The sequence below is a fragment of the Molothrus aeneus genome, chromosome 5 (genome assembly GCF_037042795.1).
Source record: "Molothrus aeneus isolate 106 chromosome 5, BPBGC_Maene_1.0, whole genome shotgun sequence".
NCBI classification, from domain to species: Eukaryota; Metazoa; Chordata; class Aves; order Passeriformes; family Icteridae; genus Molothrus; species Molothrus aeneus.
In genome coordinates, this window is record NC_089650.1 from 23641577 (window position 1) to 23654744 (window position 13168).

The 13168-nt window shown below is 35.9% G+C and overlaps 1 protein-coding gene across 2 annotated transcripts in view; it reads left to right on the plus strand.

Moving 5' to 3' along the window:
• BLTP3B (bridge-like lipid transfer protein family member 3B) overlaps positions 1–13168 on the plus strand; it is a 47676-nt gene that overhangs the window by 832 nt on the left and 33676 nt on the right. The window contains exons 2-3 of one of the 2 annotated variants that reach the window (XM_066549678.1): positions 6405–6551; positions 12272–12434. In XM_066549678.1, the coding sequence (XP_066405775.1) occupies positions 6529–6551; positions 12272–12434 (186 nt within the window). In that variant the 5' untranslated portion in view covers positions 6405–6528. The remainder of the gene's footprint in view (positions 1–6404; positions 6552–12271; positions 12435–13168) is intronic. The other variant, XM_066549676.1, reaches the window with a different exon arrangement.

A 13168-nucleotide genomic window follows, 5' to 3' on the forward strand; every position in this document is an offset into this window, starting at 1 on the left:
TAAATTTCTTAGCTGTCAATGTCGTGTGCTTGAAAGATGGAGAAATCACAGAAAGTACACAATCTGATTCATACAGTTTTAAAAAGCCGCATCAGGTTTCTCCCATTTTCTAAAGAAAGGCAAAAACCTGTTAGGTACTTGATCTGTCATAATACCATAGCGTTGCTAATTCTTCACAGCTTACTTTTATATCTTAAAAAATACAACCTGAAATATTTTTTTTCTTACAAAATGTTCTATTCCACTTTAGTGTAGTATATCTGAAAAGTGTTTATAGAGAAAATCAAACAAAATGAAGTGACAGATTGTCATTTGACTAATCTGTTTTTGATGCGTATGGAGAACGTAATTCTCATTCCAAATCCTTTGATATCTATCTGCTAAATGTGATATATGGAGCAGTAGTAGAATAATTTTTCTGCTCTGCCCTGCTCATGAGTTATGTAGCAGGGAATGCTGACAAAGAAATCTCTTCGCATGAAAATGACAGAGCACCGTGTGAATGGAAATGCAAGGAGAAGATGTCATCAGCCTTGAGTCACTTTTCTAATCAGCAGTGTGCTTGGAATAGCTGGATTTAGCAGCTTGTTTCCTGTAGTGATATGTATGTAGCAAGCTGTACGGGAAGAGAAGTGGGCTCTAGTCTCTGTGGTACAGGTTAACTCTAAAAAGTATCTGGGAACTTGGCATGAGTAAGATGAGTCGGTTTTTGTCCAGTTTTTCAAATGAGCAGCTGAATAGATTAGAAATAAGTACTTTGTCATTTTTGTGATTCCTCTCTTGTCTGTTGTGATAATGTTTACTCAACAAGGCTCTGTCAAATGATTATGACAGATTTTATCACTTCTGGAAAGCTTATGGGATATATCCAGTGGTATGTGGCTTGCATGTTGAACTTGATGCTTGTAATCCATACTATTCAAAGAGTATTTTTGATACCTAAACTGTAGACAGTATTATTAAGCCCCTTGTTATGGGTGTTCTTCATTACATGTTCAGATAATACTTTTACTTCCTGCAGAACAGGTGTTTCAGTAGTTTCAGAAGCTCATTACTCAGGAAAGCAGAATTCAAGTGACATGAGCTTAAATTTCAGGACCTTGATTTTTCTGCAAAAAATATAAAAGTATTCATTCAGAATTTTCATTAATAAGTTCTGTGAGAATGTGACTAAGGAGCTAAATACATAACAAATTTCCTGTAATAGAGAGTGCCAAAGGACGTTTTCACTTTTTTACTCTTACTATAATAGTTGCTGTTCTGCAGTTTTCATAATTTCTTGCAACTGCTGCCTGCTTCAACTAAGCAGGCATTAGTGGCAGGACTAAAATTTATTGGAAGAGGTACATATATAGTGGAAAGAATTACCCTCTTATCTTGATTTATTTTCATTTTTGAATATTTTATTTCCCTTTATGTTTGAACAAAGATATGAATTTATAACTTGAGTTACAGAGAAGTGCTTTGATTTTTTGCCACAAACCACAGAACAGTTGAGGTTGGAAGGGATCTTTAAATCTTGTCCAGCTCCCCAAATCATCATTGATTTGGCAATGTTTGCCATGAAGATCACTGCAATATCTGTTAATCATGTTTTTACTCTTTTTCCTATCTAGGTACTGTATTTGCAAATTTGGAAGCATTGTGTCATTCAGCAATGCAGTTTCCATTTAGCAGTTCACAGTGCTTTTATTAGATGAACTGATAATGGGCACTGGTGTAGAAGGAGCCCTCATCATTCTACGTTTGTTAGACAGTGAAAATGTTTCATGGGTATGAGTCTTTAATGTCTGAGAATAAGAAGACGACCCAAGCTGCATTTTGAAATGATTTTGATATCCAAATTACTTTTTACCTTTATAAAGGGGTTTTTGTTGCTGTGTTACAGTTTAAGAGCAGTGAAGGTAATAAAGCTTATTTTATTCAGTTTGTAACAAGTCTTTATCTCATGTCAGGATGTGGTGATGAGTTTTTTGCCTTTTCAGTCTTTTAAAATTATTAAAAATGTCCTCTATGTTCAACATGCATTGTTCTTTCCCAAGGCTGTGGTAGAAAACAAGAAGGAGGGAAGGGCTAGGAACAAATTACATCTGTTTTTGTTGTACTTCACATTATGTGGTGCTTGGTGTAGGATATGAAGCTAAATGTATCAACTAAACTGAAGAGATGAGTTTGCCATTTGGAGGCTTGAAATTTTTACATCTCCACATTGTATTAGGTGTGGTTTTACTGAATGCACTTGACCGAATGTCTTTATTTCATATGTGCCCTAAAGTGAAACAAGTGTCTGGGTAACAGCATCATCCTTTACAGAGGTAGGAAAGATACTCCATCCCTAGGAGAAATCTTCTCTGTAGTGTTGGGATCACTTACTTGTACTGTAAAGGCCTTCCCCATTGAACTGGAACTTGTGTTGTATCTTCATTTGTGCTGTTAAAAATTTTCAGTGGGTGAGAGAATTCTTGTTGAACACCGCCTTTTTATTGCAAAATTTTCTGTTCAGTGCTCTGCTATGATGATTGCAGATATCCTTCAGCATTCCTTCTTTTTTCTCAGACTTGGTGGACAAGTGTATGAAACAATGGTGTTAAAGATTTCCAATAGGAATTTAGATTGCCCTGTGCAAGTTCACTGTGGGGTTACTGTAATACTATCTCTGTTTTTGAGGGGATCATCTCCATGGCAGGGGTTTCAATCTTGGGTTTTTTGGATGGGAGGTGCATACAGAGATCAGGTATTACTAACTCAGACTTGTATAAGTGTGTTTTCAAGTGTTGTTTAGTTTTGGCTTCTAGTCACATTGAAATTCCCTTCCTAGTTAATGAGCAGTCTGAGTCTTCTGTGTATTTGCATGATCCATACCTTTCTGTGAAAAACAGTTTTGTTTATGTGTAAGAAGTATGGAAGGCAAGCTTATAAACTTTGCTGGTCTGATAAGTAGCCACACTGAATATGACAGTCTTCACCTCAATTAATATTAACTCATAAGTTTATTAATGATAACACATAGTTCAACTTAAAGAGTTTCAGTTTGCATCTTACTCAATATTTTCCACAAAGAAAACAGTAAGAGGTTTTGAAGTGTGTTTGGTATGGCAGAAATTGTTTTCAGTTGTGTCATTAGTTAATGTTCTGCATGAACTTAGACCTTTGCTTTTGCTTATCTGAATCAATAGATGTGAACATACTAAGATTTCAATAGAGGAAAATTGGAGTGAGTTTGGACAATTGTGACAGTCTCATAATTAGGAAGCCATTCTAAAGTTCATATGGAGAATGGTTGTACAAAGAATAGCATCCTAATTGTATGAATATCAGGAATCAGCTGGTACTGATATAAACAATGATATCCTACATCAGCTGGTACAACTGATATGCATCCTACCAAATTATTTACCCTGCATATTGACCTGGTTTTAAGCCAGTCAGACATGCCTGATTGGCGAGGAATGTTGTCCTCTCAAGGGATCTGATTTCTTTTAGGGTAAAGCAGTGCAGCACCTTTTTTGGGCTAGAATGGGCCATTTCCTTCCTGAAAGTGAATGACCAAAATTGTTTGGGTGAATTTTGAAAATTCTGCTAGTAGCAAAATAAGTAGGTTTTTGCTTATTTTCAGTTTTGTGTATTCTACTTCTGTGTCACTTTAGTTTTGGGAAAGTTATCCAATTCCCTTAGCCAGCCAAAGAACACAACGTATGTACTTTTCCGCTTCTCTTTTTGCTTATACTAATTTTGCAGAGTGTATTCTAGGTGACTGACTTCATTGGCTTGTGTAGTATGTGAGAAAATTGCAGAACACAATGTAGACATAATAATCTCTCTTATTCTGAATAAGTCTGTATTGTATCTGAATGCTTGCAGAAGGTGTTAGCATCATATCTGTCTTAAATGCTGCACCTAGGGAAAGAATAAGCCTAAAAAACTACAAGTAGTAAAGCAGAACTGCTTTAGACAGTAGACAAGAAGGAGAAAGAGCAATTTGAAATTTCACTGTAATCCTGTATTCCTTAAATTCCCTTATGCTTGAAAATCAATACTTTTAGTATTTAAGTGGAGACTTCGTGCCAACAATTTCTTCTGCATGAATGTCTTAGTAATGTTCTGATGAGAATGTAGGAATCAATAAATGCTTTTTTAAACAGAAATAAAAAACTTTCACTCTCTTCTGTTTTTATTAGTAGCTTCATGCATCATATTGCATTTTAATATTCTGTAACAGAACATCTTCCAAAATTCAAACTGAAATTGCTGTGGTGCTTTATGAAAGTATACATGTATTTTGGAGATAAATGAGCAATAATGCTTTTTCTGGAAAAATTCTAAATTGTTACCTTTATTAAGATTTGATATTAAATCTTGTGTTATGTCTCAGAAAGATCTCTTAAGCTTTCAGTAGGATTTGGGTTAATAAAATAAACTCAGAATTTGAGTTGACCATTTCAGTTTGTTTGACATTATTTTTGCAAATGTATTATAAGTCTAAATGCTAATTCTACAGACATTGTATTTGTACAATTAAAGCTCTGCTGAAGCTTTGTTGAAGTCAGACAGCTCTTGTGCATACATAATAAAAACTAATACATTTGCACAATCAAGAGGAATTAATCAGCACCATTTGAGTTGTATGTGATCATTTTCTTTAAAGAGTTCTCAGAATACTAGTAAGTTTCACAATGAAAATGATCTTGAAGATTGCTCTGTTCAAGTATCTGACACACGAGTATGAAGTATTCCATGGGAAAAACGGGTATTTAAATAAAACCTGTAAGGAATAAAATTGTCTCTTAAGGTCAAGTGATTATGGAGTATGTAAGAATCAAAACTAGCCCACAGTTGCATTTTTCTAAAATTTGTTATTTCTCCTGCCAAAGCCTTAGTGTTTTGAGGGTTTTTTTTTAATATTGAAGCAGAATAAACGTCAGTACTAAATAACTCCAAGAATGAGAGGTGCTTTTTAAAGTATCTTGTTATATTTTTTCTTTTTTTCTACAAGAAGATTGGATGAAGGAGATCAGATAATTTCTGATGAGACATTAATGGAATTATAAAAGCTTATGCAAAGTGATTTACTTCACAGGTTTTTTGTGAATCATCAGAATAATTGCTAACAAGTAATTACTCAGTTGTATCAAGAGTATCTTGGGTTTGGCCACTTGCACAACAACCCAGGTTTCTCAATCCAGTAACTCCTGTAGGAGTACACCTTTGTGGAGCTGGTGCTAACCAAGGTTCGGATCTCTCTGTCGTCTTCTTTTTTGGTAAGGAAACACAGGAGAGGAAAGAGTTCCAGCTGGGCTGTGCTTTTTAGTTCTTCCAGCCTCCTCTGGATGGATGTACGAGCCTTGCTGGAAGAAGAATGTCCCCAGCACAGATTTGGTGGCAGCTCTGCCATGCATCTTTACCGTTCAGCTTGAAAACACCGGAGTTTTGGGTTTTTTACCTCAGAGACACTTGCTCCTTTTGACTCTCAAGGAAGTAACACTTGCATCCGGCCACCCAGGAATCTGAAAGTTACATGGTTGCCTACTTCTGAAATAGTTTTCATGTCGTGGTTTCTTCCATTACTGGGGGTCTGGAGACCTGAGAAGAAGAATAATTTGTAACTAGGTACCTGTAAGTCACTTTAGTGATAAATCTCTTAAATTCTGTTCTGATATCTCAGTGAACTGCCTACCAAGGTCACTGTCCAAATGTTTGCATTTTGTTGCAACCAAAAGGGTGAAAGTGTAGGAATTAATTATATTTAAGCTGAAGTACCTCTTTGAAGTGAAGACAGTTAGCAGAGAACTTTTTTTTGAAGAGCTGATTGTACTAAAATTTCATAGCCTGCAAAATCAGACTGTCAAATGTGTGCAGGTCTTTGTAGCACCACCCCAAACACAAAAACAAATCTAGAAGTCCCATTCCCCTACATCTCTAGAATCAGGTTTCTTTAGTGTGAATTTTGAATAGCTGAGGTTGAGACACTGTAAGTAGGAACAAATAATATGAGAAATCTCAGGCTAAGCAAAACAAAACTGAAAAATTGTCTGCCATTTAAAAATAAAACCCTCTTATGCTGCATCCTTGGGCTATCTTCCTCATCTTCCAAATGTACTTACTGGGTATCCTTGAAATGACTTGGCTACATTGTATCGATCTTTGCTGCTGATTAAAATTTTATTCATAAGCTGTTCATTTAAACAGGGCTCCAGTACTGTAGTATCAGACAGCAAGGGATACTCTCACAGGAATCTAGTGTTTTACACAGGCCTGTTTCCTTTTGAATTCTGTAGTGTCATGATGTGTAACAAACTGTTGTAACTGCAGTGATCTTCAGCTAAAACTCTCTTACATTATTGTATCACTCCTTTTTCCCTTTGAACTTGATCCCTTGTGTGTCCCCTGTGTCCCGTTCCCTACAGCGATCCCAGCTGGCTCTGGTGGAGATTGGTTTGCTGTGAATATCCTTACTACCAAAATGAGTACCAGAAGCTTCTCAGAAGCCGTGGCAACTGACCACTTGCTTTCACCAGGAATAGGGGCCTTATGTCTGAATACCTTGCCCTCAGGTAACTTCCCCTCTCCCACCTTTGTAGAGTAAATGTAAGAGGTGGTATGTATTTATATAAATTTAGGAGTGAAGTGAGCTCTATAAAATGTTACTTGAGTTTCCACTCCTGTTTCTTTTTGTAATTTAAAATTATGCAAAAAATAATTGTTTGTATGCAGCCGTGTGGTTTGGATTCTTTGGGATTTTTGTAAGTCCTAAACTAAATTTGGGGTTGTGAACTAAATCAGCAATCCCATTATAAACATACCTTGACGTGTAGTTTCTAAATGTAATCTGGGTATTTCCCAATATCTTTAGGCTATATGACATTTACTGTTTATTATTTGCATCTACTTAATTCTTTTTCATTACTTATTGTGTATTAGCTTTGTATTTGATATACTTGAAGGATCTTAAACTAGTTTACAGAAGAAAGTGACTGATTTTATTTATTTATTTAAAATTAAGAGTTCTTATAGTTAATATCTAATCAAAAAGATCTTACTTTGTTGTGAGATCTGATCAGTTACCATTAAAAAAGATACCTGCTAATGTCATATAAATAAATGATACCATTTCCAAAAAGCAGGTATTGTTATGCTTTTACACTGTATCATTATTTAATGATTTTAAATTTCTGAAGTTATTTTTCATTAAATGGCTTTTTTTTGTTTTGCATTAGGTACAGAATATTGTATTTTAAGTGGTATTTTTTAATAGTATAAGTTTGGGGTTTTTTTAATAGTTTAAGTATATTTAATAGTTATCAAGTATAAGCAAATTAAGGTGGTTTTTTTGCTGCCTGCGATGGGGAACTTGTGTATGTATTGCCACATATTTTTTGATATATTCAGGATTTTATATTATCTTGTACTCACTATATCGTTAAAGCATGATGTATAGGATTGTCATGTTTGAATAAATTTCTTTTGGGTTGATCATATTGGCCATTTATCTGCTTGATGTGAAAAGACTCATGGAATAGAAAAGCTTAATATTGATCTGTGTGAGGGTTTATCATAAATGAAAGGTAAATTGCTTGAGCAATGTTTTACTTGCGACATGATTATCATTTGTGCAGTGCAAGCTCCTCATTTATGCACAGTGCTTGGCTGTGTCTCTGCAGATCTGCTTCATGACACATAATTAGATAATAACCACTGATGACAGCAGCTGTCTCAGTTCTGCCTGTACCCAAAAAGCAAGCAATACAGCTTTTCTAAATTGAAAGAAAATAATGTCCTATATGTGTTATTACAGAATTAACTAGGGGAGGCATTACATACTTGGTGGGGATGTCAGTATTTGAGAAAGTGTGGAACAGCTCTTGAAGTGAGTAGCAGTGTTCTAAGACGTCTTTAGGAAGTCACCTGGAGTGGGAGTCTGTGCTGAAGTCCTTCTGTGTTGTAATGAAATGGAAGCCATTATTTGAAAAGTGTCAGCAAAGCAGATGTACTATTCAGGGCTCCTACAATGGGATGGATCAGGAGGTGGTGTGACACTGCACCAGATGTGTTACACACATATGGGTTCCTTGTTGAGCCAAGGTCCTAAGTAGTGATCTCCCTGGAAAGGAAGTTTAGTTCTTGGACTATGATAGGTCAAGAAGCCTGATAACTGTTAGGTGCTTGAGGTCCTATATAGTAGCATGAAAAGTCCCACCTGAAGCTGTAGGGTTGTAGGTGCTATTTTGGATCTGTCCAGTGTGCTATAACTCATGGCCAGCCCAAGAGCAGTAGGTCCAGCTGGGTGTGTAAACAAGGAAATGCCCTGTCCTGCTCCAAAGGGTTGGGTGATGAGCAAACCTTCACAAAGTGCTTTGCAGGAGGTGATCCTCTCCATGCTGGACATCCAGCAGGCCATGGAGGGTTCTCCATCTTGCACTCAGACACCAAATACATATCAGACAATTCTGCAAATGTTCATGGTGAGATTAGATAAAGCATGTAGGAATTTGTGGAGAGTAGCCACAATACTGATGGGTAAAGGGGTGATACCTTTCTCATGTACAAGCTGATGTTGGAGGGTGTAAGAGGGTGACAGTTGGGTGTCACAGATAGTGAGGGGTGTACTTGATCAAGCCAGTTACTTAAGATCAGCTATGATTTGTGGTGTTGTGTTGGATGAGAGGAACTCAATTGTAACAGTATACACTGGTGATCCCAATATTTTTTTTCCTGTGGGAAATTTGACAGAGAGTTAGTTCTATTCCTCTTCCATACTTGAAATCCTCAAGTTTGAAGTGGTATAGTGAGCTAAATAGTAGTAGACTTCCTTCATTCTGTTACTTAGAGTCATGGGAAGGAAACATCTTCCTGAGAAACTCAATTGAAAAAGACCATTTTTCTTGTTTCAGAAATGGTTTAATATTCCTTAGTGATCAAATAACATGGTTCAGCCAGGTGAAACAGTAAAAAAACCCCAGTTATCTTCGTGTTCCATTTCTGCTGTTCTATTATTGATCCAGTTGCCTGTCCTTAGTAGGTCATGCTTCCCTTTTTCAAAGCCTGTTGTTTAAGCAGTTTGAGTTCATAACAAGGAGATAAGCAAAACTTGTGGTACATACTGTGATTTAATAATTTATCATGATTAGAGCATACATTTAGACTCATATTGCTGAGGAAATTTTATTTAAAAAGCAGGGAAGGCACATGGTAGACCTGGGGAAAGCAGTTGTATATTCAGAAGATGTGCCAAACATCTGAGAATCTGTGTCCAAATGTGATCCAGATTTCTCTTATTTCTCTACTAAATCCAGAGGTTGGAATTTCTGTTGTCAAACTTAACAAGGCACCTGGTATTCGCTCCAAACCTTTGGGGAGCACTGCTCTAAGCTTCATGTGGTTTGTGGCCTTCCCTATACAAACCATAAGCTTGTGGCTTCAGAAGAGTGTTTTCCCATTTTCTCTACCTGTTTTGGGGTGTTTTTTGTTTCTGTTTTCAACTTCTTGGCCATCTTCTCTGCCAGAATGGTGGAGCTCCAAGCCTGTGGTGTTACAAACAAACCTTTAGAAAATAAATATTTTAGGCAAGGAAATAAATGCATCTTTTATATGGGTTTTGAGTTATTTTAGAGGGAGAGAACTGAAAGAACTGTTGTGTCCTGACAAAATACATTGATTGTAACTTACTCCTCTTTGATTCCTAATACTGCACTGTTACTGTACAGTCTTTTATGCTTTGCACAAAACTCTTAGTCTGTACTTTGTAAATTGAAGTTGAACCATTTATCTGTAACTGTGTAGGTGTGTAGATGTACCCAAAGGAGCTATGTCAGGCAGCTTGTGATATTGACAAATTCATATTTCTGGATTCTTGCATTTAAACTGTAAATATTTTACAGCATTATTCTACTTATAAAATTCAATATTAAAGCTGTATTGAAATCTATACTATCACACAGTAATTCATACCTCAGATATGTTTTGAGAAAGAAAGTGTAGTTTGTAAAATTGAAAATCAATCCGTGAAAACAATTATGCAAAGAATATCTTCTCACTGCTCACCTGTTGAGAGTTTCCTTCCATGACTTTTGCCATGAAGAGTACAGTCCTAACAGGCAGAGGTCCTCTTATGTCTGTCTCTTCTGAATGAAGAATTAAAAAAAATGTATATAGAAAAAGTGATGGTCCTTGAATTTTTTCCCTGTCCTGTTCCATGTTGAGAGAAACTGGCTTCTATTTTGTTTGTTGGAAGGATATGGAAAGTAACTCAAAAATGGCTTCGCTGTTGCCATTCTCCCCCTGATTGGTATTTTGGTATTTTTCTTACTCTGGAATTTGAAAACCTCTTCTTGTAGGTCCTGTGTGTTTCCTCTTATGTGTCTGCAGCTGTGATCCAGGATAATGCTTAGATCTGTCTCCAATCTGAGAGGCATTTCTGGTGTGGCTGAACTACAGGGAACTCTGAGGGGGACTTCTTTCACAGAGCATGTGTCTCAGGAGACTTGTGTGTGTGTAATGGCAGAATGGTTTTGCATTTGCTGTGTAAATGTGACTTTAAATGACACCAGTTTGTAATTCTTATGTTGACCCTTACGTAGAAAGTCAAGAGTGAGAGGTACTACCAGGTGACTGAAAACACTCAATGACTGCTTCTTATCTTCTAGGAATTTTGTGCTACCTGAGTCAGATGAGACTTTGCAATGGTTTCTGAGATAGGAAATTTTATATTTTGCTGTTACTAATAGGTTGTTTTAATGAGGAAGGTTATTTAGCTCTTGTCATTATTCTTTCTTGTTGAAAGCAAGAAAAAAGGGTAACCAGAAAAAATAATTCAAGTCCTTTATTCCCCTCATAATGTTTCTAAACAGACCATTTAAAAGTACATTAGTTACCAAGGAGAATACATATATCAATACCCTTATCTCAATATATTTTTAGTACTGAAATTATGAAACTATATTATTCACAGATTACATCTCATTGCTTGTGGATAATTTATGACTGTAAGCAATACAGTAACAACTGCAGTACTTCTGTCATAAAAACCATGTCTAGCATTATTTGCAAATACATACTACTTGTATTTTGTTAGGCTAGGTAAATGCATTTTCAAAGCTAACCATCCCAGAATGGAGTCGGGGAGTTGGACTCAAAAAATGCCTTCTCTATTTCAAGCTGTATTTGGAAACTGTTAAGAGGAAAAAAAAAGCTTGCTGACCTTCTTCATCTTCTTCCACATCTCCTCCAGAATCAGACTTAATGAGGACCTTGTAGTTCAGTTAGAAGCTGGTCTCTTGAATGGAAAGGAAATGCTGGAATTGCACCTCCTGGGGCATCGCTGCAGAGTGATGTTCCATCATTGAGGACAGACAAACCCCTTTGCTCTCTGCCTGGAGAATAACAGCACCAGGAGATTTTGGTGGGAAAAATCACGAAGCACACTGCCAACAGCAGTATTTTCTACTCCCTGGTCTTGCAAAACTAGACTCAATTCATGAGCAGAAACAATTTTTTCATGGCAGATTGAAAGTGTGGCAAAGTATAGCCTGTTCATAGCTTATGGTAGATACAATGCTACAGCTGTTGGTTTGAAGGTAGGGTACCCATGGGCTCTGTCATGCGGCCTCACAAGGATGTGAACCATTTGACACAGTCACATTGTCAGATTGTTTCATTGTATCATCAAATACTAGCGCATTTGAAATATAAAGTAATTTATATGTACGCTTTTAACTAGTTACACTTTTTACCACATGGATATCATATTGAGCTTTCAAGTTTTCATCCAGTATTTTATATACCTCATGCTGTTGTATGTGTATTTCTAATTGGCCTTTAAATTCTATGACTAAATCAAATTAATATTGTAAATAAAACTGTTTTATTGCAAGATTTTAACTAAATATAGAAAGGTAATGTTTATGACAGTAATTTTAGGGGGTTGGGATTTTTTCTCCTTTCAAAAAAATTAAAGAGTGAAATAGATTCAATTCTACTTTATATAGTTTAAAATAAATTGTTCAATAGTTTGAGTCAAGGATCATTTGTTAGTTTGGGTGACACAAAACTTAGAAGATATCTCACAATATATTTTTGTTTATGTATTTATAAATTGAGCTAATGAGATGGAAAAATTGAAGGGACAAATCAATTACATCATACCATTTCTTTCCTGGGTGAAATTTATCAAGGATTTCCTCACCCCCAGACCATTGCTTTAAGTTAAATTGTCACTGATATGGAGGATAACTTTGATTGCTTTATATGTATTTACTTAAGGTGTGTTTGTTTTTAGGTTCACCAAAAATTTGTCACCTGACAAGATCAACCTGAGCACGTTAAAGGGAGAAGGTCAGCTGACCAATTTAGAGCTGGATCAAGAAGTACTCCAGAACATGCTGGATCTTCCAACATGGCTGGCTATAAACAAGGTGTTTTGTAATAAAGCATCCATTAGGGTGAGTGTTTTATTGTGCTAGAGTGGTAATTAACCAACTCTTTTTTCTTTTCGTCTTGTCTTTGTAAAAACTTTCAAGTAACTTTGTATTAGGAAATTCTAATAAGTGCTTGATAAAATTTTAAAGAACAATGAAGATTTTATCATCAATAATTTCTTCCTTATTTTTCTTTCTTATGTGATGACATAAAATACATCTGGAAATAATGAAAATAAGAGTGATTATTTTTAATTTATTTTTTCTTCCTGAGGAGAATTCATTCCTGCCTGTTTTGAAAATGTAGAAGTAAAAGTTTGTATTTGTCTACAGTATTTAGTCTATCATAATTATTTTTTTAATTCTCTTTTTTGTGTGTTCTCTCTTCACTCCTCTTCATTTATTCCTTTCCCTCTTGCTCTGTTCCTGTTTCCAAAAATACCTTTTGGAAGGATTCTGATCTCTGTGGGAAATGTGGGAAGCACAGTAAATCTAGGAGATATACTGCATTTTTGGGCATTGTGGCTGCGAGTAATTGAAACAATGTGTATCATCTCTACCACGTTGTATGAACGTGGGATTAAGAAATGAACTTTGGCTTGTTCTTGACTGGAGTTACAATCTGGTCAAACATTAATGCCTCCTTAGTCTTTTGGTGGAGTTTGTTTATGGTTTTTTGGTGTTCTGTCTTTGCTTTTTTTTCCCACTATGGGAGATTGTCCTGATTTTTCTAAATGCAGTGAACTTGATGTTTTGTT